The sequence below is a fragment of the Trichosurus vulpecula genome, chromosome 9, assembly GCF_011100635.1.
Source record: "Trichosurus vulpecula isolate mTriVul1 chromosome 9, mTriVul1.pri, whole genome shotgun sequence".
Taxonomy (NCBI): domain Eukaryota; kingdom Metazoa; phylum Chordata; class Mammalia; order Diprotodontia; family Phalangeridae; genus Trichosurus; species Trichosurus vulpecula.
In genome coordinates, this window is record NC_050581.1 from 155,098,543 (window position 1) to 155,126,309 (window position 27,767).

Genomic DNA, 27,767 nt, shown 5'->3' on the forward strand with positions numbered 1-27,767 from the left:
AAGATGAAACTACTTGAAACAGCCATGAAAAATAAATTATAACTCTTTCGTGTCTTTTTCTTTTTTCCCTGGTCAAGGCTTAAATTTTTAATGTCTGGGAAATATACGCTTACCTGGGATCTTAGGATCATAGATATAGAGTTTGAATGATCCTTAAAGGTCATATAGTCTAATCCCCTAATTTTATAGTTGGGGAAACTAAAACCCAGAGACATTCACAATATTTCTGAGTTGAAAGGGACCTCACTAGTTTTATAGTCCAATAACCTCCCCTCTCCTGCCCAATCCCCAACCAACCACAAGAAATATATCTTACTGCTTGATGTTGAATGCTTCACCTGTTAAATCCCTTAAGCTTTTGTTCCTCAGATGAGCTCTGTTCAGATTGTCTGGCTTGTTTTCCATTTTTTTGTGGCACAAAGTCCCCTCATTTTCCTACTTTTTCAGTCCTGGTTTCATAAGATACAAGAGCTGAATGGGAAATTAGAGATGACCTAGTTCAGCTTCACAACCTGATAGCAGAAGGTGAGAGAGGAAGTGGCACAGGTAGCAAGTGTTTGACTCTAAACCCACCACCCTGAGAAGCAAAACCCTTTGCTTTTTCTTCCCTGCATTGAGAAATGCAGGAAAGATAGTAGTAATTTTTGTCTGATAACAGTCATTATTTGAGAGTATGTAAGAAGGAATACAGATTAGTTTTCTATCACATGAGAGGGCTGGATTAGATTAGTTCAGATAAGTTAGGTAAGTCCTTTTCAGCTCTAAACTTTTAATGTTTTGTGATTCTGGGAAAGACTGGGGTACAGGGAGAATTGACTGAGGAATTGATTGTTGTAGATTAGTAGGCAAGTTTTTCTATTTCGTCTTAGTGTTCATTCACTTTCACTTTATGTGAATTATTATTTTTTTCATTTCTTTTCTTTTAGGATGTATATAGTTCCCCTGTTTCATTGTTTTTTGTTGGTGCTATTGTTTTTACAAAAGAATATAAGTACAAAAGAAAACATAAGTAAATACCTAGGACTGAAAAATGTTGATCAGTACTAATGTTAAATTCCTGTTAGGGGTTTGAGAAGGATCCAAGAAAGATTATATGGTTTGTTATTGTTCAGTTGTTCAATCATGCTGGAATCTTTGTGACCCTGTGGACCATAGCTTGCCAGGTCTTTCTATCCTCCACTATCTTTTGAAGTCTGTACAAGCTCATGTTTGTTGCTTCTATGACACCATCTATTGACCTCATCCTCTGTTGTTCCCTTCTCCTTCAGGCTTTCCCAATGTCAGCATGTTTTCCAACGAGTCCTGACTTCTCATTATGTGGCCAACATATTTATAAACTTCAGCTTTAGTATTTGACCTTCCAGTGAATAGCCTGAATTAATTTCTTTAAGTATTGATTGATTTGACCTCCTTATTGCCCAAGGGATTCTCAAAAATCTTCTCCAGCACCACAATTCAAAAGTGTTGATTCTGCAGTGTTCAGCTTTCCTTATAGTCCAACTCTCACAGCCATGCATTGCTCCTGCAAAACCATAGCTTTGACAATGTGGGCCTTTGTCGGCAAGGTGATATCTCTGCTTTTTAGTTTGCTGTGCAGATTTGTCATAGCTTTCTTTCCCAGAAGCAAGTGCCTTAATTTCATGGCTGCAGTCATCATCTGCAGTGATCTTTGAGCCCAAGAATATAAAATCTGACTCTGATTCCATTTCTTTTCCCACTATTTGCCAGGAACTAATGGAACCAGTTGCCATGATCTTAGTTTTATTTAATGTTAAACTTCAAGCCAACTTTTACACTCTTTTCTTTCACCCTAACCAAGAAGGCTTCTCAATTCTTTGCTTTTTGCTATCAGAGTGATATCATCTACATATCTAAGATTGTTGATATTTGTCTCAGCAACCTTAATTCTGGATTTTGATTCATCCAGCCTCGCATGATGTACTCTGTATATAAGTTAAGTAAAGAAGGTGACAGTATATAGCCTTGTCATCCTCCTTTTCCAATCTTAAACTGAGAAGCTGTTCCATGTTTGGTTCTACCTGTTGCTTTTTAACCTGGATACTACAGGTTCCTAAAAAAACAAGTTAGATGATCTGATACTCCCATCTCTTTGAAGATGTGTGATATTTTGTTGTGATCCACACTGTCAAAGACTTTAGTGTAATCAGTGAAGCAGAAATAGATGTCTTTTTGGAACTCCCTTGTTCTTCCATAATCCAATGAATGTTGGCAATTTGGTCTCTAGTTCCTCTGTCTCTTCAAAAACCTGCCTACACTTCTGGTAATTCTTGATTCACATATATTGCTGAAGCCTAGGTTGCAGAATCTTAAGCATAGTCTTGCTGGCATGGAAATGAGTGCAATTGTTTGGTAATTTGAATATTCCTTGGCATTGCCCTTCTTTAGGATTGGGACATAAACTGATCTTTTCCAATTCAGTGGCTACTGTTTAGTTTTTCAAATTTGCTAACATATTGAGTGCAGCACTTTAATAGTATCATCTTTTAGGATTTTATAGCCCAGGGGAATTCCATCACTTTATTGTTAGCAATGCTTCCTCCTTGAATTCATTCTGCAAGAATTCTGGCTCTAGATCATGTTGTTACTGGTGATATTAAGATCATTCTTGTATAGTTCTTCTCCATATTCTTGCCACCTCTTCTTAATCTCTTCTGCTTCTGTTAAGTCCTTACCATTTTTTGCTCTTAAAGAGATCTCTTGTCTTTCCTATTCTATTGTTTTCTTTGCTTTATTGTTGTTGTTGTTTCAGTCATGTCTGACTCTTTGTGACCCCATTTGGGGCTTTATTGGCAAAGATACTGGAATGGTTTGTCATTTTCTTCTCAAGCTCATTTTATAGATGAGGAAACTGAGGCAAGCAAGGTTAAGTGACTTGTGCAGGATTACACAGCTAGTATCTGAGGCTTGATTTGAACTCAGGAAGAAGAGTCTTCTAGACTCTAGACCCAGCACTATTATCTACTGTACCACCCACCACCTGCCCTATTTTTTGCATTGCTCATTTAAGAGAACCTTCTTATCTCTCCTTGCTATTCCCTGAAATTCTGTATTCCATTGGGTATGTCTTTCCCTTTCTTCTTTCCCTTTTGTTTTCCTTCTTTCGTCAGCTATTTGTAAAGCCTCATCAGATATCCATTTTGCTTTCTTGCTCTTCTTCTTTGGAATGTTTTTTGTTGCTGCTCCCTGTACAATATTGTGAACCTCTGTCCATAGTCCTTCAGACACTCTCTCTACCAGATGTAATCCTTTAAATCTATTCATCACTTCCACTTCATTTCATAAGGGATATTATTTAGGTCATACCTATATGGTCTGATGGTTTTCCCTACTTTCTTCAGTTTAAGTTTGAATTTTGTAATAAGAAGCTCATGATCTGAGTCAGAGTTAGCTCCAGGTCTAGTTTTAACTGACTATATAGAGCTTCTCTACCTTTGGCTACAAGTATATAATCAATCAAATATCAATTTTGACCATCTGGTGGTGTCCATGTATAGAGTTGCCTTTTGGGTTGTTGAAAAAGAGTGTTTGTTATGACCAAGCAAGTTATCTTTTTTTTTTCCTTCCTCCCCCACTTAATGGTATTTTATTTTTTGAATCACATATAAAAATAGTTTTCAACATTCATTTCTATAAGATTTTGAGTTCCAAATTTTTTTCTTCCTCCCTCCTTCCCCTCCCCCCTCCCTAAGATGGCAAGCAATCGATATAGATTATATATATAGAATCATATTAAACATTTCCACATTAGTCATGTTGTGAAAGAAGAATCAGAACAAAAAAGAAACACCATAAGAAAGAAAAAAAAAAACAAAAAAAGTGAAAATAGAATGCTTTGATCTGCATTCAGATTCCATAGTTCTTTGTCTGTGGATAGCATTTTCCATCATGAATTTTTTGGAATTGTCTTAGATCATTGTATTACTGAGAAGAGCCAGGTCCGTTAAAGTTGATCATTGTACAATGTTGCTGTTACTGTGTACAGTGTTCTGCTGGTTCTGCTCACTTCATTCAGCATCAGTTCACGTAAGTCTTTCAGGTTTTTCTGAAATTTGCCTGCTCATCATTTCTTATAGCAAAATAGTATTCTATTACATTCATATAGCAGAATTTGTTCAGCCATCTCCCAATTGATGGGCATCCCCTCAATTTCCAATTCTTTGCCACCACAAAAAGAGCTGCTATAAATATTTTTGTACATCTGGGTCCTTTTCCATTTTTAAAGATCTGTTTGGGATATAGACCTAGTAGCTGTATTGCTGGATCAAAGAGTATGCACAGTTTTGTAGCCCTTTGGGTATAGTTTGAAATTGCTCTCCAGAATGGTTGGATTAGTTCACAACACCAGTGAATTATCTCAACAAAACTCTATTAGCCTCTACCATGCTTCCTTTTGTACTCTGGGACCAAATTTGTCTGTTATTCCAATTAACTTTTGATTTCCTACTTTAGCATTCCAGTCCCCTATGATGAATGTGATATCTTTATAGTGGAGGGGGAAATGGGGGTACCATGTGTGGCAGGCAATGCTTGAACCTCTTATTAGAATTAGTTCAAAGAGGGAAGAGTATCTATACATATTCATTTGGGTATAGAAATCTATCTTACCCAATAGGGAAAGAGGATAAGAGATATGGGGTTAGAGGTGGGGCAGAGGATGATTAAAGGGAGACAGGCACTGGTCAGAAGGAAAACAGATTTGTGAGGAGGGCCAGGATAAAAAAAAGAGGGAGAAGGATAAATAAAATGAGATGGTGGGAAATATGGTAATAATCATAACAGTAAAGGTGAATGGGATGAGCTCATTCATAAAGTAGAAGTAGATAGTAGAATGGATTAGAAACTAGAGTCTAACAATATATTGTTTACAAGAGACACACTTGAAATAGAAAGACACACACAGGGAAAAAATAAAGGTCTGAAGAAGAATCTAATATGCTTCAGTTGAAGTAAAAAAGGCAGGGATAGCAATCATGATCTTAGACAAAACAAAAGCAAAAATAGACCTAATTAAAAGAGATAGTCAGTGAAATTATATTTTGCTAAAAAGGTACCATAGACTATGAAGTGATGTCAAAGTTTTTTACAGCAAATTTCTCTGATAAAGACCTTATTTCTCCAAATATATAGGGAACCGAATCAAATTTATAAGAAAACAAGTCATTCTGCAGTTAATAAATAGTCATAGGATATGAGCAGGCAGTTTCCAGGAGAGATCAAAATTATTTATATCATATGAGTAGTGTTCTGAATCACTATTCCTTCGAGAAATTCAAATTAAAACAGCTCTGAGTTACTACCTCACACCTGTCAGAAATGACAAATCTTGGAGGGGATGAGGAAAAATATACAATAATGAACTGTTGGTGGAGTAATGAACTGGCCCAACCATTCTGCAGAACAATTTGGAACCATGCCCAAAGGGCTATAAAAGTTTATACCTTTTGACTCAGCAATACCACTTCTGGGTCTGTACCACAAAGAGATCAAAGAAAAAGGAAAAGGACCCATATGTACAAAAATATGTATAGCTACTCTTTTTATGGTGGCAAAGAATTGGAAATTGAAGGGATGCTCATCAGTTGGGGAATGACTGAACAAGTCATGGCATATGATTGTTATAGAATACTGTTATGCTATAAGAAATGCTCAAGGGGTGGTTTCAGAAAAAAATGACAAAGATGTATATGAACTGATGCAAAGTGAAATGAGAATAACTGGAAGATCATTGTGCATAGTAACAACAGTGTAATGAGGGTCAATTGCAAAAGACTTGGCTACTCTGATCAATACAGTGATCTGAGACAATTCCAAAGGAGTCATTATGAAAAAATGCTGTCCACTCCCAGAGAGAGTACTGATGAAATCTGAGTGCAAACTAAGTATAACTTCCTCTCTTCCTTTATTTCCTTTTGCTTTTTTGTTGCATTATGCCTAAAAATAGATTTTACATGATTTCACATATATAATTAATTGATACCATTTTGCTTGCCTTCTCAGTAGGTGGGGGGAGGGAGGGAGAGAGGGAGAGGGAGAGAATTTGGAACTCAAAATTTAAAAAAGAAAATAATGATAAAAATAAACAATAAATTTTAAAAATAATCCCAGTAAAGTGGAAAGAGCAATAGATTTTTTCAGTCTTCTCATGTAGAAAATGAGGGGGTTAAACCAAGAGAGGTTGCTGAGTTCCCTGTAATTCTGAATCTATGATTCTAATTCAATAGCTGAGAAAGATAGAGGTAAAATCAAGGCAATTGTCAATTTTGCATTAAAAAACCCTTTGTAACTAATCCTTAAATTGAGTTATTTTTGTGTCATGGGCTTGCTTTTTACCTTCTCTAAAGTACTGTGTGTACCAGCAGCACTAGATAAATAACACGTCCTGATGATTTTGCACCCTGGTGATAGAAGAAAAGTTGAGTTCAGAGGTGGCAACGGCATGTGTAGTAATCAAATTCCTGCCATTAGCAAAGTGAAGCAGAATCTAGAGACCAAGATATACAGGTAAGCCAAGATCTTGCTTTTTTCCACATTTCTGAGTTTACCTCATTTCTCTTGAATTTGACAGTAAGATCTTGGCTAGAAAAAAGAAACACTGCCAGATATGTTTCTATATGCCTTCAGATTCACCCACAGATAGGGGTCATGACAATGATGGTGATTTGGTAAAGGATTCTGAGAAACAGACAGGAAGGAAGAAAAGCAGGAGGAGACCAGTGTCTTGAAAACCCTGAGACAGAAGTATATCCAGGAGGAAAGGCTGATCAACAGTGGCATGTGCTTTAAGGAGGTCAAGAATGAGGAGAATTGAGAAAAAAGCCAATAGTTTTTGACAGTTATTGTGGTTATTAGTAACATTGGAAAGAATAGTTTTAGTTGATTGATGAAATAGGAATCAAGATGACAAGTCACTGAAGCAATTTTCAGCATTTTTTACACAATGGATAATACTTAAAAAATAAACACAAAGAAAATAGAAGCAAGGCTAGAATAAAGTATAGACAAGCAGGACAGTTTTGAAAGACAAGTTGAATTTATTATATACTTGGAAAGGAAAGTAAGCTGTATAGGGTAGAGATCCTACAATTTTATGTACAATTTTCTATTCTACTAGGTTTATGGAAATGCCCATTTTATTTGGTGTTAAGTTTAGAATGTTAAAAGGTAAAGAAAAAAGAAAAAAATATATTATTAGCAGGGAAAAATATAAAATAACAACAATACCTTAATAGACATTCTTTGGGAATTGATGTGGCTATAAAATTCTCATTTTATTTTCAATTTACAAGCATTTACTGTTTTTCTCTCCCACCCCCTTCCACCCCAATTGAAAAAAAGAAAGGCAAAACCTTTATAAGAGATATGTAATGTCAAGTCAAAAAAAATCCCCATATTCACCGTGTCCAACAATAGAGGTCTTATTCAACATCTTGAGTCCATTACCTCTCTCTCCGGAAGTTAATAACATTCTTTGTTATCTCTTTCCCAGAATGATGGTTGGTCATTTCATTGATTAGAGTTCTTAAGTGTTTCAAAGTTTATCTTAAGTGTTCTTGTCAAGTCAACAAGCATTTAAATTCTTATTGTTGACTTGTTATTATAAAAATTGTTCTCTGCTCACTTCTCTCTGCATCAATTCATACAAGTCTCATGGTTCTCTTTCATGATTTCTTATGGCATAATAATATTCCATACTATGCCATAATTTCTTCCGCCATTCCCAAGTAGATGGGCACCTGTTTAGAAAAATTCAGCCTGGGTCAGCAGTCCTGCACCAGACACCTAAGCAGGCCTCTTCAGAGGGATCTACCAGAGATTGTGCTTCACTGGCACAGCCTTGTAGAACTTATGAAATACCTGTACAGAATATAGAAGAAACATCTATGAGGGAAGAGAATCAGGATAATTCAGTGCCACACAATCAAGGAAGGGCAGAGAGTTTTAAGAAGGGGTGGTCAAAGATAATACCTGATTACTGGCCATTGTGGTGGATGGCTGAAGCAGTGAAAATGAGAGTCATTGGAGGTTAAGTTAAGGAACTGTTAGAGCTAAGTTGTTAGATGACTCAACCTGGAAGTCGATGTCATTTATGGTAAAAGGAATAGGCAACTTTCAGAGGTTTTGTAGATTTTTAAAATTTCCTCTTCTACCATCTGTTTTCATTGATGTGGCATCACATCACTAAGAAACCTTTTAGGTTTGTGTCCTTAATGCACCGCAAATATTTTCCTTTAACAAGCCATTGGCTTTAGCTGGTACTCTGAAAGCTCCAGTGTAAATTGATCATACAACATACTGAGTTAGTTGACAGGGTTGACTATTCTGCTTACTTATCTGGAATGGGTTGAATGCTTTGTAACCATTGTGTTAAAAAAGAAAGGAAACCTGCTCTCTCAATTTCCATATTCCATCTTTTGACAGTGGGGAGATGCTGGGTCCTGGGCCATGTGGCCCCAGCTTCTCCCAACTTGTTATTGCTACTTGACTCAGATCTAACTGGATCAAAGTTGGACAGGTAAATGTGACAAGCAGTACAAAGTATTACCTCTCCACTCCACTTTCACAACTTGCATTTGGTGTTTAATTTATCTTAAGTACCATGTAAAATTTCCATCTAGATGTCTTAGGAAGAGTGGAGAAGGGACTATTCTATATAATTACTTATGATCTACAATCTCACCCAAGAAGAGTCTCTAATTTTTGCAGGATTGTAGTCAAGGATATTATCTGCATCATTATTATTATTGTTGTTGTTATAATCTGTATCCGTCTAACCAGAGCTGAACCTCAGCAAAATTGTGAAGTAGGGGGGAATTTATTCTTGGTGCTTTCCCACCTCCCTATTTATTACCCTCTGCCTCTTCCCATTAGAATACCCAATACTCTGCTCTATTTCTCTTCTCTATCAAAATCTTCCCATGAGTCGCTGCCATGCTGTAAAGGATGTGAACTAGTTCACACAAGTATAAGTGACTGATAAGGACTTACTATGTTTGCCCCTCAGACTTATTTTAGTTTAATAGAAGACAATCATTTAACTCATAGGAACAAACTTTTAGTGAAGTTTATTTATGTGTCTGTGGCAGACCGAGGACTGTCCATGAATTATTTCATATAAAGATGTAAAGCCTCCCCTGCACCCAACTACTATTAATGATAACAACTGGTGTTTATATAGTGCTTTGAGGTTTGCAAAACATTTCTGATACATAATCTCATTTCAACCTCACAACAAGTTGTGAAGTAGGTACTGCAGGTATTGTAATTCCAGTTTTACAGATGAGAAAACTTTAACCTGGAAAGAATAAGTGACTTGCCCATAGTCACATAGTAAGTGGAATGTCAAACTCCTGAAAGTCATGATTTTTTTTTCATCTTTGTCTTTTTACCCACAATGCCTAGCACAGTATCATGGAAATCATAGAGGCTTAATAAATGTTTCTTGAATTGCATTGAATTGCTTCTCAGGTCTTCCTGACTTCTAGGTCTACTACTCTTCCCACTCTTCCATCCTGCCTTTCCTATTTAGGAAACTCATTTTCTGTCATTGATTCATATTGCAGACAAATCCATCCAGCACCTCCATTTCTTGCTTACTTTGTCTATTCTGATCACATTAGGAAAAGCTTCAGTTAGGTGAAGGTGAGTAGGGTTGAGGATAGCTTAGGTCCCTGTCACTAAAAGTTAGAATCATAGATTTATGGAACTGGAAGAGATCATAGGAACATAGATTTAGAGCTGGAAAGGACCCAGAAGTCACCTCATTTAACCCCTTCATATTATAGATGAGAAACTGAGGGCCAGAGAGGTTAACTAAATGTCTTAGCCAAAGTCTTCCAGGCAGTGAGTGGCAGAATTGGAATTGAATATGTCCTCTGGCTCTAAATCCAACTTTTGCTGCTCCATTACTTTGGTTCTCCTTATAGGTCATCTAGTCTGATTTTCTCATTTAATCTCATTTCAGAGGTAAGGAAAATGAAGCCAGTTTAAGTAAACTGATTTATGTTTAAACAGATGCTAGTTAATCCAACTGTTAAGGATGTTGCAGAGAGGATTCCTGTATGCGGTAGAAGGTTACACACTTCTATCACCTTGATCCTAAGCTATAGCACCCAGATTCAAAACCTGGTCCTGCTACTTACTACCTGTGTGATCTTGAGCAAATCATTTTCTGTAAAAAGAGAGTATTCAGTTAGTTCATCTATGAGGTATTTTCACATCAGCCCTATCTTTTTCTTTTTCAACATTTCATAGAATGAGAATCACTGAGTTTAGAGTTGGAAGGGCCCTTTCAGAGACCATTTATTCCAACCCTTGCCTGGAAAAGTACCTCCTGTGCTATCTAACAAGTGGTCACCCAGCCTTTTCTTGAAAAGCTGAGGTGAAAGGGAACTCATGACTTCCCCAGGTAGACTATCCTCCCCCACCTTTTTTTGTTTTTCGTCTCTCTCCCTCTCTCTCTTTCCCTCTCTTCTCTCTCTCCTTCTCTTCTTCTTTTTCTTCTTCTTTTTCTCTCTCTCCCTCTCCCTTTCCCCCCTTCTCTCTCTCTCTGTCTCTCTGTTTCTCTGTCTCTCTCTCTCTCTCCCTGTAAAATAAAATGTGACTCTTTGTAGCTTCCAGCTATTGCTTCAGGTTCTGCCTTCTGGAGCCAAGCAGGACAAATTTATTCCTTAGTTCATGTGGTAGTCCCTCAGGTACTTGAAAACAGCCACTATACCTTCTTCCTCTCTGTTCAGGCCTCCTCCTCCCCAGTCTTCTCTTCTCAGTGCTAAACATTCATAATTTCTCTAGTCAATCGTTATTCACTCAAGGTACTTTAATGGATTTGTGATCCTATCAGTGTGTGTAATCTTCCATTAGTACAGAACACAAACCACCCACCCATTTCCTTTCTTTGTTCTTTATACTCTCCACAAATGTTTAACTTAACTGGCTGAAGGACTTCCTTAAGAGTGCCAGTGATGCCCTCTTAGACTATGCTGCTCCTGACTCAAACATCAGGCCAGGCACATCTCCTTATCTAGTTATACATTTCACCAAATGAATTTGCTCCTTTCTTGGGCCTATGTCATCACTGGAGACACCTGCAGTTTACTTGTGCCCATTGCCATTTGGGCTGTCTGCAACTTTTAATTCCTCACAGGTTGTGATATCTGAAGATGGGCAACTGTAGAGCACCATGTTGAAAAGATAGGCTTTTGGACTGGGAAGCAACCTGGGATTATCAAAAGCACCATGTAATTGTATATTGTCATCCTATTAAAATGCTTTTTTAAGTGGATAAGGCTAATATCTACAAAGGTTTTCTCCATTATATTGAGAGGGATAGATTCTTTGTCACTATGTGCACTATGACCAGTCTGTGGAACTGTGAAGTACTTTATAGGGGCAGTGACTCAGTCATTGTACATTGCTTTGTGCCTTGCCAATCAAAGTGCAGCTTGCAAATAGCTTAAGAAATGCCCTATGATAATGCTCTCATGTCCTTTTAGCTCCAGCTCAGACATCATAAGAGACCTCATAGAGGAAAAGGAGTTTTTGGAAGCAAGGTAAGGATGCATAATCATTTATCTGGATAGTTCAATGGCTCCATGATCTCATTGATATGGGTATTCTTTTTATCAATGCATATCACACCCTCTCTTGCTCTCTCATCCTGTGCATCTTTTGTTCACTTTCTACTTTTAATCTTCTGCTCTATGTACTGAGCTCCTTCCTCTACTTCTCTTGCCTTCCAATGGGTACAAGAGAATATTCAGCTATTATTGTTTATTCTTCACTTTCAGTATGTGACTGGCTCACCTTTTCTAGTCATTTATGTTTCTGATGACATTTTACAAAGGAATTGATTAGGGTTCTAGCAGCAGACTATGTCTGTTTTCCCAGAACAAACTTAGCTTAATACATAGAAGCTCATTGCCAGTAGGCCAGCTACTTGGTGATAAATTCTTTGACCATGGCAACCAACGAAACATAATCACAGCTTTCAAAATTAATGTATACCATGAACTATTTAAATTATTATAACTATTCAACCAATTTGTTAGATCAAGTAATGTTTATGCATGATCTTATTTAAACAAATCATACCCATAAGGGCTAGGATTGTTTTTATCTTTTTAATCTATGACACTTAGCACAGGGCTCTATATAGTTAGAGACTTCAAATTAAATATAATGTTACCAGTTTACATTCATTTTGTGTGTTTTGGCCCAGAAATGGGATCACAGAACTAGGATAGCCTGATTAATGAAGGAGTGCAGGTTCTAGCTCAGGCTCCAGTCAGATGATCAAGTGTACACTACCATGAACTATTCAGAGACAAGGAATTCAATATACTTTTCTTACATTTTCATAAAACCTCTTTCTCTGTCTTGCTCCTGTCTTTTTACTTTAGTGAGGAGATAGCAGAGCAGCTGAGGACTGTCTTTGGAGAGTAAAGAGACAATTCAAGTGATATATATTGTACATCTACTGTGTACTAGGTGCTGGGAGGGTTCAGAGTTTAAGAGTCAGCAAGGCACTTACAGCCTAGTGGAGACTGGATGGCACATGTTTTGTAATTGGCTTATGAAAGAGCTGCCATAATTCTGACCATTCTGTAGAACTGATCATGTGGTGTGATTATTCATGCTAGTTATAAGACTAGTCACATTGATAGATTTACCATTCCTCAGACAGTCCTTATATTTTGCCTTTGCTTATGTCATTCTCTCAGCTGATAATGACTTCTCTGGCCTCTTGTCCATGTGTTCAAATTATGCCCTCCTCTAAAGGTCAGACATCCTTCCTGTTCTCCATAAAATCTTTCCAGTTTTGTACAACCTACATTGATTGCTCTCTTCTCTAAACTCATATCATTCATTGTCTGGCTCACTTATTTGGCAACTAACCATGTACTGCCTAGTATTCCTACTTAAATTATTTTCTTTTTTGTCGTTTTTCCAGTGTTAACTTTTTTGTTTTTATATATTGTCCCTGCTAGACAGTAGTTTTCTTAACTGCAGGGACCATGTCTTTCACTGCTTTGTATTTGGTTGGTACCATTCCTTGCTCGGGTTAGCCATACAGCCCTACTCCTTAGTAAACACTTGTTTGTTTATTTTGCTTTTGTAATAACATAGGCTTTTGAGAGTCATAATTATTCAAAACTACTTCACATATCCTGGAGTATTGTCTAGGCAGCTACAACCCTGGTCTCCAAAGGGCTCACACTCTGATATAGCTTAAATGGAAATAGGAAAAATCTGAATGGCTCAGATTCATCTGAAAAAAAAAGCAGCTCACAAATGTCCATCTCAAATTTATGGGGACATTTGAAGGGAACCTAAATCACATTTTAAATAGTACTCCTAGAGCATACTAAAGTCTCTCCTTTCTACCACATTCTCCTAATTCCTTAGCTATCTAGCTTTCACAGCCACACATTGTCCCAAATAAGGTAACATTTCCACAAGCAGAAAAGAAGTTTGGCTCCCACAGTACAAATGTTTATTCTCAGGGCAGTATTTTTTGGTTTGGCTCAGGATTTCTTGGGTATGAAGTAGGTTTACTTGCATTTTGAAAAGAACAAGAAGTAAAATGAAAAAAATTATCAAAGTTAAATAAGAAGATGAAAAGATCTCCGTTTTACTATACTGTCAACTGCAATGCTTTCCGGTCCCACTGGGGAGCATAGGTCAGGGTGTCTGGAAATTGTACTTTATACTATAGACAACTTCAGGAACTATATAAGGAATGAAAATCACTATTTGTCTTTTAAAATGTTACCTTTGCAGTTGGTTGCCATTTTGTCTTAGAAGTCCACTGGGCATCAAATTAGAAAAGATATTTCATTGGTCTCCCTACAAAATCTGAAAATGCAGGCCTATCTTCTTTTTTTATAACCTAATTTTCATTTCATTTGTCAAATAATTTGTCCATTACCTATGAGCATTTCGTATGTTTAAAGAAGGCATGTTTATAATTTTGATATCTTTAAACTCGATCATTGAGGGGTGGAGCCAAGATGGCAGCTGGAAAGCAGGGACTTGCATGAGGTCCCTGCCAGGTCCCTCCAAAAACCTATAAAAATGGCTCTGAACAAATTCTAGAACTGCAGAACCCACAAAATAGCAGAGGGAAGCAGGGCTCTAGCCCAGGACAGCCTGGATGGTTGCTGGGTGAGGTCTATTGCACATGTTGCTGGGAGTGGAGGGGAGCGGACCCGATCAACCAGACCAGGAGCTGGGCGGAGTGGGCCCTAGTGCCCTGAATCAGTGAGCTGTGGCAGTTACCAGACTTCTCAACCCACAAACACCAAAGACAACAGAGAAGAACTGCAGAACCATGAAATAGTGGAGGGAAGCAGGGCTCCAGCCTAGGACAGCCTGGATGATCTCTGGGTAAGGTCTATCACGCACGGAGCTTGGAGCGTGGTGGAGCAGAGTCCAGCATGGGCGGCGGCAGGACCAACCAGACCAGGAGCCGGGTGGAGCGGGCCCTAGCGCCCTGAATCAGTGAGCTGTGGCAGTTACCAGACTTCTCAACCCACAAACACCAAAGACAACAGAGAAGGTTAGTGGGAAAAGCTGTGGGGGACAGAGTGATAGGAGTTCATGGTTAGGCCAACTGCCCCGGGGGTAGCAGGGATGGTGCAGCTACAGAACTACAGCTGCAGTTGCTTCTGGCCCCAGGCCCACGCTGTGGGAGGAATTAAGTGGCAGATCAGAGCAGGAGTGCACAGCCTGCTTAAGATCTGAGTCAGGTCCAGGTTGGTGGCTCTTGGGGAAGGAGGAGTGCTGGTGTGGCTGAGCTGGCTGTATAGAAATAGCTCTGAAAACGACAACGCATCCCCTCAAGCTTGGAACAAAGTACTCTTTACTCTACAAGCAGTCATACCCCGACAAAAAACTCAAGTCAAGTAAGTTGGCTGGGAACATGGCCAGGCAGCGAAAACACACTCAGATTCAGTCTCAGACTTTGGAATCTTTCTTTGGTGACAAAGAAGACCAAAACATACAACCAGAAGAAGTCAACAAAGTCAAAGAGCCTACAACAAAAGCCTCCAAGAAAAACATGAACTGGTGTCAGGCCATGGAAGAGCTCAAAAAGGATTTGGAAAAGCAAGTTAGAGAAGTAGAGGAAAAATTGGAAAGAGAAATGAGAATGATATGAGAAAATCATGAAAAACAAGTCAATGACTTGCTAAAGGAGACCCCAAAAAATACTGAAAAAAAATACTGAAGAAAACAACACCTTAAAAAATAGACTAACTCAAATGGCAAAAGAGCTCCAAAAAGCCAATGAGGAGAAGAATGCCTTGAAAGGCAGAATTAGCCAAATGGAAAAAGGAGGTCCAAAAGACCACTGAAGAAAACACTACCTTAAAAATTAGATTGGAGCAAGTGGAAGCTAGTGACTTTCTGAGAAATCAAGATATTTTAAAACAGAACCAAAGGAATGAAAAAGTGGAAGACAATATGAAATATCTCATTAGAAAAACCACTGACCTAGAAAATAGATCCAGGAGAGATAATTTAAAAATTATTGGACTACCTGAAAGCCATGATCAAAAAAATAGCCTAGATATCATCTTTCAAGAAATTATCGAGGAGAACTGCCCTGATATTCTAGAGCCAAAGGGTAAAATAGAGTATATTGCTCCAAGAAAAAATATGGATTTTCAATAATATAGAGGACTTTCAAGCTTTCTCAGTGAAAAGACCAGAGCTGAATAGAAAATTTGACTTTCAAACGCAAGAATCAAGAGAAGCATGAAAAGGTAAACAAGAAAGAGAAATGATAAGGGACTTACTAAAGTTGAACTGTTTTGTTTACATTCCTACATGGAAAGATGATGTGTATAATTTATGAGACCTCAGTATTAGGGTAGCTGAAGGGAATATGCTTATATATGTGTGTGTGTGTGTGTGTGTGTGTGTGTGTGTGTGTGTATGTATATATGTATGTGTATATATATATATATATATACATACATATATATATATACATATATATATATAGACAGAGGGCACAGGGTGAGTTGAATATGAAGGGATGATATCTAAAAAAATAAAATCAAATTAAGGGATGAGAGAGGAATATATTGAGAGAGGGAGAAAGGGAGAGATAGAATGGGGTAAATTATCTCGCATAAAAGTGGCAAGAAAAAGTGGTTCTGTAGGAGGAGGGGAGAGGGCAGGTGAGGAAGAATGAGTAAATCTTGCTCTCATCTGATTTGACTGGAGGAGGGAATACCATACACACTCTATCACTCTATTGGGTATCTTACCCCACAGGAAAGAAGGAGGAAGAAGATAAAAAAGGGGGGATGATAGAAGGGAGGGCAGATAGGAGGAGGAGGTAATAAAAAACAAACACTTTCGAAAAGGGACAGGGTCAAGGGAGAAAATTGAATAAAGGGGGATAGGTTAGGAAGGAGCAAAATATAGTTAGTCTTTCACAACATGAGTATTGTGGACGGGTTTTACATAATGATATGCATGTGTCCTATGTTGAATTGCTTGCCTTCTTAGGAAGGGTGGGTGGGGAGGGAAGAGGGGAGAGAATTTGGAACTCAAAGTTTTAAAAACAGTTGTTCAAAAACAAAAAATAAAAGTTTTTACATGCAACTAGGAAATCAGATAGAAAAAAAACTCCACCATTAGTCATGTAAAGTGATCTGGGTATAATATTTGTAACTTTTACGACTAAGAATATTCACCTAGTATTTCTTTAGAAATGAAATGTCTGTCTGTCTATGTATCTATCTATCTACACCTTGGAAAAGCTGTCTACACTCACTGATGCCACTTCCTTTGCTTTTACCCCTTCGCAAACACTTGCAACATGGTTTCTGACCTCATCGTTCTACTGAAACCCCTTCCTCTAAAGTTACCAGTGATCTCAGCTTTGCTAAATCCATTGGCTTTTTTTTCTCAATCCTCATTTTTCTTGACCTCTCTGTAGTATTTAATAAAGCAAGCCTTCTAGATTCTCCTTCCAAAACATCCCACCCCTCTTGGATACTCTCTCCTCTTTGGGTTTTCATGGCACTGATTTTTGTTGGTTCTCCTCATACTTATTTGCTCATTGTCAGCCTACTTTGCTGAATCTGCATCCTTTCTTTGCCTGCTAATTTTAGGAGTACTTCTAGGCTCTGTCCAGAATTCTCTTTTCTTTCTGTACTATCTCACTTGGTGACCTCACATCATTTCCCAACAGTTCAATTATCATTGCTACACAGATGATTACTAGATGTGCACATCTAATGGTGTTCTCTCTCTTTCTCACCTGAACTTCAATCCCAAATTACCAACTGCTTAGTGGACATTTTGAACTAGATGCCATATGGACATCTCAAACTTAACAACGTCCATGACAGAACTCACTGTTTCCCCCCTAAAACTTACCCTTCTTCCTAACTTCCCTGTTTCTGTCTAGGAGTCCACTGTCTTTCTGGTCATCCATGTTTGCAACCTCTGAATCATCCTTAACTCCTTACTTTCCTTTACTCCACATATCCAGTCAGTTGGCAAGCCTTGTAGATTCTCCTTCCAAAACATCTCACATCAGTCACCTTCCCTCCACTCACAAAGCCACCATCCTAATTCTGGCCCTTATTACCTCTTAACTAATGATGTTGCTCTAAACTCCTGTTTTCCTTGCCACATGTATCTCCTCTCTTGAATCCATTCTCAACACAGCTACAGAGATGATATTCCTGAAGCAGGTCAGACTAGCTCACTCCCCTGCTAAATAAACTTTAGTAGCTCCCCTTTGCCTTTAGAAACAAGTGAAGCCTTCTGTTTGGCATATAATACCACTTACAACCTGGCTGCAGTCTCATCACACACACACACACACACACACACACACACACACACACTCCTTCCCCCCACCCCCTTAATGTTTCTTAGCACTCTTTGGTTCTGCCTACCTGACCTTTTTGTTATTCTTCTCATAGGACATTCTATCTCCTTTCTCCAAGCCTGTGCCCTAGCCTGGAATGTACTTCCTCTCTACCTCCACATCTTATAATCCTGAGTTTCTTTCAACGTTCATCTCTAAAACTACCTACTACATGAGCCCTTTCCTTAATTCCCCCCAGCTGCCGGTTCCCCTACCCCTTTGTGCTGTATTTATTTGCACTGAATTACCTTGTACTGTATATATTTTGTATATACTTAAACATGTACATGTTGTCTACTTCAGTAAAATGTAAGCTCCTTGTGGACAGGGATTTGTTCATCTTTGTCCTTCTGTCCCCTGCTTACTTATGATTTTGATTCTTCACGGATTATGTTGTTCAAAGACTTGTAGCCATATAACATCACTGAAAGAATATTGGCATTGAGAGGCTTTTTTTAGATCATTGAAAGTGTTGCAGAATTTCCTAAATACAAAATAGCCTAATCTCTTCCTTATATTCAGTGTTGTGCCAAGCCCTGTTGATAAGATTGCAAGCCTTCCATCCACCTCATTCATCCAAGATCTATATAATGGTGGATTAATTTGAGAGACCACCGCTCTTCCCAATTATATGTAGGTAATATGCATTTTTAATCTACTCTGTTTTAGCATTGTGGGTGGTTAGATCAGCCTTTTGGTAAGAAGAGTGTTCATTTGTAGTGTGCAAAGGCTAGTTGTACTTTGTACACTTTAGAAATATTAAGTGATTTTTAATTCCATTTCTCCACAAATGGGAGCATTTTGAGAACCTTGTTGCATTCCATGGAACATTAATGTATTTTGAAAAAACTTCACTGCAAATGTATTGTAGGATGTTCTCCTTTTACTTAGGTAGCTAAAAGTAAGCCAAGACCCAGAGAAGCTCATTGAATTGTCTGAGGCCACATACTTAGTGAATGGGAGAGTCAGCACTGAAAACCAAGTTTAATGAACAGACAAGGGTTCTTTCTACTATGTTAAGTTGCCTAATGTAAATTGGAAGGCTGTGTGGTTTAGTAGAAAGATCACTGGGCTTGAAGCCGTAAGACCTGGGTTCTAGTCCTTGGCTTTTTTTACTTATTAATTTTTATTAATGTGTTTCTGAATGAGTTCCTCAATATTCCCTTCTAACTCTAAATGGATGGTCCTATGAACAAAATACAGGTCTACTGATGCAGATTGGCAATTATTCTGCTGTTCGTAGAACAGGGAATTGTCTGAGATGCTGAGAGATTAAATGACTTGCTTAGGATTATATCATAATAATTAATAAAAATAATTAGCATTTATAAAGCACCTACTGTGTGCTAGCATTGGGCTAAGGACTTTTATAATTATTGTTTCATTTGATTCTCACAACAACCCTGGAAGGAAGGTGCTATTGTTGCCTCCATTTTACAGTTGAGGAAACTGAGGCAGACAGAGGTTAAGTGACTCCCAAGACCATGTGGCAGGTAAGTGTCTCAGGCCAGATTTGAATTTAGCACTATTCACTGTGCCTCCCGTCTGCCAGTAAATATCAGAAACAGAACTTTAAAACAAGTCTTCCTGGGTTCTTACTACACACCATGCTGCCTCTCTTTCTTAGTTACTTTAGTGGAAAATGAAATATACTTCTCTAGACAAAGGGACCTTTTAGAGAAGGTGACTTTTTAGTTTATACCATCATTTCATTAAGGAATCCACAGACTGCTTTTTCTAAGTTTGGGAATAGAATTGTTTGTCTTTAAATAGATGATATCAAATGTATAATTGAACCAATTGGTTGGAATGACACAAATGGAATTGAATACAAGGAAGCTGACATGTAATAGCATATTGGCATTTTCATTCACAATGAGCCAATTTGAAGGACTCTGGTTTAAAGTTTATAATGTATTTTAGAAGTATTGTGACTTTAAATTGCCTTTTCCTAAGTGCTTTTTCATTGGCATGGTGCCCTAATATAAATCACAATACTTCTAGACAGACTGAGACAGTTTTTCATTTTACTTCTCTTAGCTTGTGATTTATTGGTGAAACCTATTAAGAAATTGGACCAAAAAAAAATCCCCTCTTGCTTTCCAAGTTGTTCTGGCATTCTTTTGCCCAAGTTGTCGCATTTGTGTCCCCAATATACTTTTGTTGGCTTCACATTTCTTATTCAAGAGCTATGGAAGAAAGTCTGCTTTGCTTCTGTGCCCCAGACTCATTATTAGGCAGTGCCGGAAGCTTCAGTTCTCCCTCCCTGAACCAGGGTGACATCACTGAGAAATCTCAGCCAAACTCCTGAATTAATGTTCCTTTTTGGTGTAGAGTAGATTGCTTTTTCTTGGCTGGTAGGGCATGGGAATCTCTACTTCTCATGTTATGGAGTAATTTTATGAGAAAGGAAACAGTCATCTTTATGTGAGAAATAACTTCTTTATTGTGGACAAGAATGTATTAGACTTGATTTTGTAAATAGTATAATTAGGTCAAGAAGTGTTAGCTTAATAGCTCCATCAGATCATACTAAAACAAATTTGTAGTATATTAGCAAAGGACACAGGTGATGTTACGTGGATTGACACTTCTTCCCTGTGTCCCCCCAATTGATTGTTGAAAAGAATTCGAATCTTTATCCTTTATGTCATTTTAATGACAGAATTAAAAAAAAATCCTCATACTTTTTTAAAGACTTTTATCAAAAGGAAGAAATAGTCTTACTTCCAAGAAAACCGTAAATTGGCAGATTTTTACTTGTATTTTGAGCTGCTAGTTTCCTTAAATATTAATATATTCAATGAGAATTATAACTGGGAATTTGTGAGGAAAAGTATGAATTAACATGACATCAACAATCCAATTTAAAAAAATTAGTCAAGCTCTTAATGAGCTTGTTTTCTTAACCATTACTGAATTTTCTTGAAGTTTTTATGACTTTTTTAAGGATCAATTTGATTCTCCCTCTGCCCATGCCCCTCCCCTGCCATTTTGTAGTGTTCCTAAGTTTTTGTAATTTATTATAGTTCAGTGGTCATAGGGGGGATTTTTCCATTCCATATATCACCAGGATACTAAATATAGCTTGCTTTCTGCCTCATCCTGTAAAATATCTCAGATGTTCATTTCCTAACAAAAGTAAGCATTTATAATTACCACATGATAAGAGAACACCTAACTGCCACTGACGAATTCAAGATTCTTGGCCCACATGAACTATATCCTGGGATACTAAAAGAACTGGTGGATGTGATGATATCATTGATATTTGAAAGATCATGGAACTTGGGAATGGCTTTGAATCATGGGATCAGAGAAAAGTAAACATAATTCTCATTTTCAAAAGAGAGTAGTCTCCAAATCATAGGCCAGTAAGCTTGATGTTGATTCTTTGCAGAATTCTGGGTAGGAAATGGGGGACTCAGGAGACACCTGTGTTCAAGCCTCTGAAGGGCTATTATGAGGAAGGTAGATTAGATTTGTTTTTTTTTTTATCCCAGAGGACAGAACCAGGAACAATGCATGGAAGACAAATTTAAGCTTCATGTTCTTCCTAATAATTGATGCTGTCCAAAAGTAGAAAGGGCTATTTCAATAGATAGTGTAGTCCTCCTTGGAGTTCTTTTAGTAGAAATTGGATAACCAAGACTTTTAGAGTATATTTTGTTGGATATTTCTTTCAGGTATGGGTTAGACTAGATTACTACCAAAGTCCTTCATAACTATAAAATTCTGTGATTACTGAATATCTAGAAAAGGAACTGGTGATCTTAGAGACTTCCTTAAGAACAGGTCATGCTAGGGGGCAGCTAGGTGTTGCAGTGAGTAGAGTACCAGCCCTGGAATCAGGAGGACCTGAGTTCAAATTCTGCCTCAGACACTTGACACACTTACTATCTGTGTGACCTTGGGCAAATCACTTAACCCCAATTGCCCTGCCTCCTTCCCCCCCACCCCCCCAATAAAAGAACAGGTCATGCCAAACTGAATTTATTTACTTTTTTGACATGATTCCTAAAGTGATAGTTCAGAAGAATATCCTTGATGTAGTTAAGTAAAATTTTTAGCAAAACGTTTGGTAAAGTGTATCATTCTATTCTTGTAGACAGAAATAGAGAGGTGTGGCTTAGGTAAGAGTACAGTTAGATGGATTCAGAACTGTATGAATGGCCAGATTGAAAAATTAGTCATGAATGGTTTGACATCAACTGGAAGGAGGTCTCTGGTAGAAGTCCTTAGGTATATAAGCTTGGCCCTGGACTGTTTAGTATTTCATCAATGACTTGGATAAAAGAAAGATGATAAAAAAGTCTAGAAGGTTGGTGGTAACCTCAGCAGCAATAAGGAATTTTGTAAGGTGGTGGATTTGTGGAGAAAGATGATGAGTTCTTTTAGACATGTTGAATTTGAGATGCCTATGGAAATCTAGTTCTAAGTATCCGATAGGAAGTTGATAATATGGGATTGGAACAAAGGAGAGTATCTAGAGCTAGAATCATTTGCATAAACATGGTAATTGAATCCTTGGAAAGTGATGAAGATCACTAAGTAAGTGGGTATAAAGAGAATAGAGAAGACAGCCTAGGACAAAACCTTAAGGAACACCCACACTTAGTGAGCATGGCACATATGGATAAAGATTCAGCAAAGGTGATTAAGGAGTGGTCAGACAGATAGGAAAGAGCAGTCACAAAAATCCAGAGAGGAAGGAGTATTCAGGACAAGAAGGTTGCTGACTGTGCCAAATGGGGTGTAGAGGTCAAGAATGATGAGCTTTAAGAAATTGCCGTTGGATTTGGCAATTGAGAGATCATTGGTAACTTTGGAGAGATCAATTTCATTTGAATAATGGGATCCAAAGACAGATTGCAGAGGATTTAGAAGAGAAAGGGAAGACACATTGACTGATAGGATCTTAAGTATCTTGACAGGCTAAAAGATTGGACTGCGTCTAAGTAGGTGACATTTAATAGAGATAAATAGGTTGCATTGCTGGTGGATTCAAAAGTTGACTTCACGAGTAAGAGATAAGGCAGTCATGGCTTGATATGTTTGTAGGGAAAAGATCTGGGTGGGGGGGGTTGTTTTTGTACTTCAAGCTCAGGAATAGTGTGATATGGCAACCAAAACATCTGATGCAATATTGGGGTGCATTAAGAGATGAACAGCTTTCAGGAATAAGCCAATGATAATCTTACTGTGGAGTCCTATTCTCCCCCTAGAACATACCTCCCTCCTTTCTCCCATTGGTGTTTTCTCCCAAACCTCCATTTTGTGGAAGGGTCCAGGCCAGTCATGCTGCTGCTGCCTCTCTGGACTTCACCAACCCCATGTGGATACCTTCCCCCACCATCCAACCATCCATTTTTAAACTTCCTTATATATGTTGTCTTCTCCCATTAGAGTATAAACTCCTTGAAGCTAGGAACTAGTTTTTTTTTGGCTTATATTTATATTCCCATCACTTAGCACAGTGCCTGGCATGTAGTTAAGAACTTAATAAATGCTTGTTGACTGACCGAGACTCTTATACAGGGTGTTCTTAAAGTCTGGACACATAGGCAAAAATGCATATTTTCAAGAAATGAAATGAATGAAATTTTCAACAACATTTTATTTAATTAGAATATTAACAAATAACATCTTCAATATGATTTCCATCATTTGTGATGCAAAGGTTGATGCACTTTGCAAGATTCACGTGAACTTGATGCAATGTCAATTTTAGCACATTCACTCTTTATGTGTTCAATCAAGTGTGTAGCATCTGTGATTTTCAGTAAGTACATCTTCTCCTTTAGCATACCCCAGAAAAAGAAGTTGCTGAACAACACAGTCTTTGGTGAAATGGTTAATGAGATGTTAATGAAATTTCCTGTGTGTCCACACTTTAGGGACACCCTGTACTCTGCCCTTATCTCCAGACTACACCTGGAGTATTGTGTTCATTTCTCAGCACTGTAGATTAAGAAGTACTGAGATAAATAGGAGATTAGCCGGAGGTATACAACCAACATGGTGACAGGCTTTGACTCCTTTCCATATGAGAATCAATTGAAAGAACAAGTGATGTTTAATTTGGAGAGGAAAAGGAAGACCAAAGGGAAGAGGGGTGATAACTAAAAAGTCATCATGTGGAAGAGGGATGAGACCTGTTCTGTTTGGTTTCAGAAGGCAGAAACTGGAGTAATTGGTGGAAGTGGCAAAGAAGCAGGTTTAGGTTTGATGTTAAGGAAAATTTCCTATTGATTAGAGCTACTTCCAAGTGAAGTGAGTTATTTGGGGTGGTAATAAGTTTAGCTTTGGGCATCTTCAAAAAGAGGCTAGAGGGTAAAGTGTTAAGTATATTACTAGGGGGATTCTTTTTCTGGTATGAATTGGACTTGAATAGCCATGGAGGTGCCTTCCAATTCTCAAATTTAGTGATTTTGTGAAATTAAGAAAACATAGAATGTGTTTTTTGCTTAGTTTTCAGAAATGCTATTAGGATTCTTTCTGAGATGCAACTTTTTTTCTTTATTTCCAGAAGCAGAAATAAAAGCAAGAAGATGAGCACTAGAAAAGCATGTCGTTCCAGAACACCAGAAAGCGACTGTAGTAATAGAAGAAGTAAGCGTATCAAAAATTAGACTTCCTGCTGACTTTTCGAAGTACAGAGATCAAAGTATGATACATTTTGTTATCCTAAGGACTTCATATTCTTTGTCTTGTCTGTCCATGGGGAAAGTTAAAATTCTCAAATTGGTTGTTTAAGATGCTGATAATACATTTATGCTGACTTTTGTTTAACGCAGCCTTGCACAAACCAAACAAATCTTAAACCCTGCTTATTTGATCTTCCATTTCTTCCCCCATCACTAAACACCGTCATACGCAGCCATATCTCACTCCCCTCAGGGTTGGAATGCTATTGGCACAGTGGCAAACTCTTGGGTTTTGTTTCTTAATCATTAAATATCCCTGGGGTTATCATAAAATTAATATCATATAATTTAATAAAATATCATAAAATCATAAAATACCCATGGGCCAGTTATTCTACTAGTCCAGGGGCTTCTGCTTCTTTCCCACCCCAATGAGACTAGAAGTAGGAAAACTTGGTAGTGGGAGAAGACAGTAGGGTATCTGTGGAAAGTGGGGTACAGGCCACTGAAGTGAGCATTCATTTATGTTTCTGATTTAGGAACATACAGTAAATTACAGTGATTTTATGTGTTAAATCCTGGTAGATATAATTTAGCAGAATGTTATCATGCACCTAGCTTGACAGCCTGTTACTTTTGCATAAAAGACTAATTAATATTTTCATTTAAAAAGTCATCAATGTTTTAAAATAATTATAAAATGTATTACAACTCTCGAAAAGGCACTTAAAGATTTAAATGACTCCACTGATTAGTATTTGTACCTAATAATTCCTAAACCATAGTCTTGATATTTTATATTTCTGACAATTAAAATTTATGAATAAATAAATTGAGTACTTCATATGTCAATCTAAATATGCCTTTATTTACATTAAAAATAAGATTGGATATATTATGTATTGGCACAACAGATGCTTCCCCAACAAGCATTCAAACAAATCCCTTTTAAAAATACATTCTCAGAGAAAATAGCTTGATTATAAGTTGTTTGGAAAGGAGATGTGTGCTTTAACTTTGCAGTATAATGCTAATTGTTGGCTGTTGTGTTTGGCCATAGTTTTTTTGCTTCTCTATGTTGACTCAGTTTATATTGTTGTAGTCATTATGTATAAAATGTGCCTTTAAAAGAATATGCACTATGAATACTTTAGCCATTAAATGGGCCAGGAGGAATTCTTACCTACCTGCAGAATGACGCCTGATGTCTAATAAATGCTTGTTGAAATATTATCTGGTGTCCCCCCCTCCCCCAGATTTCTCAGGGCCACTCTTTGTACTACAAAGCCCCAAATTTCTACCTCTCCACTTAGCATACTAAGAGTTCATTAAAGGACAGGAGCAAGCACTAGTAATATGACGACAACACATTTCTAAATTTGCTAGTGACAACATTAATTTCTGCCTATTTCCAAAGTCTGTCCCCATTGACCTTTCCTCTCCATTATATGTTTGGGAACTGAAGTTAAAAAGTGGAGTCTTAGTATGTCTGAGGGTTGAGTTAATTTCCTAATCAAAATGACATTTTGTCTTTTTTATGACTACCCTGTATCATATAGTTACATAAGAATGTCTCATTTTGATAAGTATGGACTGGAGCCCAGAATAGGAGGCAAAGGTGAACAATTTTAACAAAATAGTGCTTAAGACTGAAGGATTTTCATACCTGCGCTACAATTTATGTTAAAATGAGGCATCATATATAATTATGTAACACAGTCTGTTATGAATTGTTTTCTGAACTCAACATAGTTTTTTTTTCTCTATGACTTTATGCAAGTTGTCTCCTGTGTCTGGGAGGTACTCTCTCCTCACCTCCAACTGGTAGAATCCATAGCTTTCTCTATATTGAGGTATTCTCTTAATCCTCAGTCTTCTTTGTGAAGCCTTTCCTGACCTCGAATTGTGAATGCTCTCTTCCTTCTGAAATTACTTTGTATTTACTTCTCTGTATTCATTTTGTATCCCTCAAAACAACTCCCTGAAGGTAGGGACTGCTTTGTTTTTGTCTCTGTATTCCCAGCACTCAGTGCATAGTCAATGCCTAATAAATTTTTGTGAATTAAGTCAGTAGCTTCTTTTTAGTTGAAAGATTTGAAAGCACCCCTTTCGTCTCAGCGCCATCAAGGTGAAACATTAAGTTAAATTATTTTTCTACAAATAAGTTAAGGCCTGCTTTCAGAAGCTTCTCTAACAAATGTAGCTGTTCTTTGCTATTATAAAAAGCTCTATCAGTACCTTGATAATTTAGTCTCCTGCTCTGGGATTATTTCGTTTGCCATGTGGCAATTTAGAACTGTTACAATGATACTGGTGTGACAAGTGCATATTTAAATATCCTAAATAAAGATAATATGTTACCTATATGTGAATGTGAATATTTTGTCCCATCATTAGAGGAGAACATACCTGGTATGATAGAGACTTTTTCTTTTTCAGTAGCAGAGGATTTTTGTTGAGTCACCTGTATTCTCACCTAGTTCCCTTTATTGAGAGAAGTATGAAGTTAGAAGATGACTGTCCAGGGTTAGGACTACCATCTGTGAGCAGTTTTTGTCTGTGGTGCTGGTTGGCCTGAAGGAAGATGAATTCATGACCAGAGCATCATTATTAATATTTTCTAATTAGCTGAATTATTATGAGGAACAGATATTGCTCCTCAGTTCTAACCTCTGAGAAATTACATTTGAACAAGCATCTAAAGTTGATAATGATCTGGAGAATATCTTGAAGCTGACTTCATTCTGGACATTGACTTCTACTCTAACTGGCTTGGGGAATACTAAGCTATCCAGATCTTTGCTTTCATTCTGGAGCACATACAAACCCCTAGAATGGCTCACTTTGGACATTAGTCTCTTAAGACTAATTCAGCACAGACTTATCTAAATTTGTGTATCTGAACCCTCCCCCAAACCAGCCTAGCCATACTACTCTCTTTACCCATGAATATCTATCTATTTTGGCCTAACTTTTGTTGTGATGTTCCATCAGCATAACGCTAAAAGAAATCAAAGAGTTAAGTGAAACAACCCATTCTATACATTACTATGCAAAAGCTATTCCAGCAGATACTTAACTTCTGGAAATAGTAGCTTTTCCTTGTAATTCCCTCTGGCAGGTTATTGAAAATACTCTAATAGACATGCAAGAATCTGGAAACTCATAAAAACTATTTGATCAATTCAATCCCAACACAGACTGGCTCT

General features: G+C 37.6%; 1 protein-coding gene across 2 annotated transcripts in view; it reads left to right on the forward strand.

The window, feature by feature from the left end:
- RAD18 (RAD18 E3 ubiquitin protein ligase) overlaps positions 1-26,921 on the forward strand; it is a 117,256-nt gene extending 90,335 nt beyond the window's left edge. The window contains exons 12-13 of one of the 2 annotated variants that reach the window (XM_036738471.1): positions 11,511-11,567; positions 24,441-26,921. In XM_036738471.1, coding sequence (XP_036594366.1) covers positions 11,511-11,567; positions 24,441-24,543 — 160 coding nt within the window. In that variant the 3' untranslated portion in view covers positions 24,544-26,921. The remainder of the gene's footprint in view (positions 1-11,510; positions 11,568-24,440) is intronic. The other variant, XM_036738472.1, reaches the window with a different exon arrangement.
- Positions 26,922-27,767: the final 846 nt, after the last annotated feature.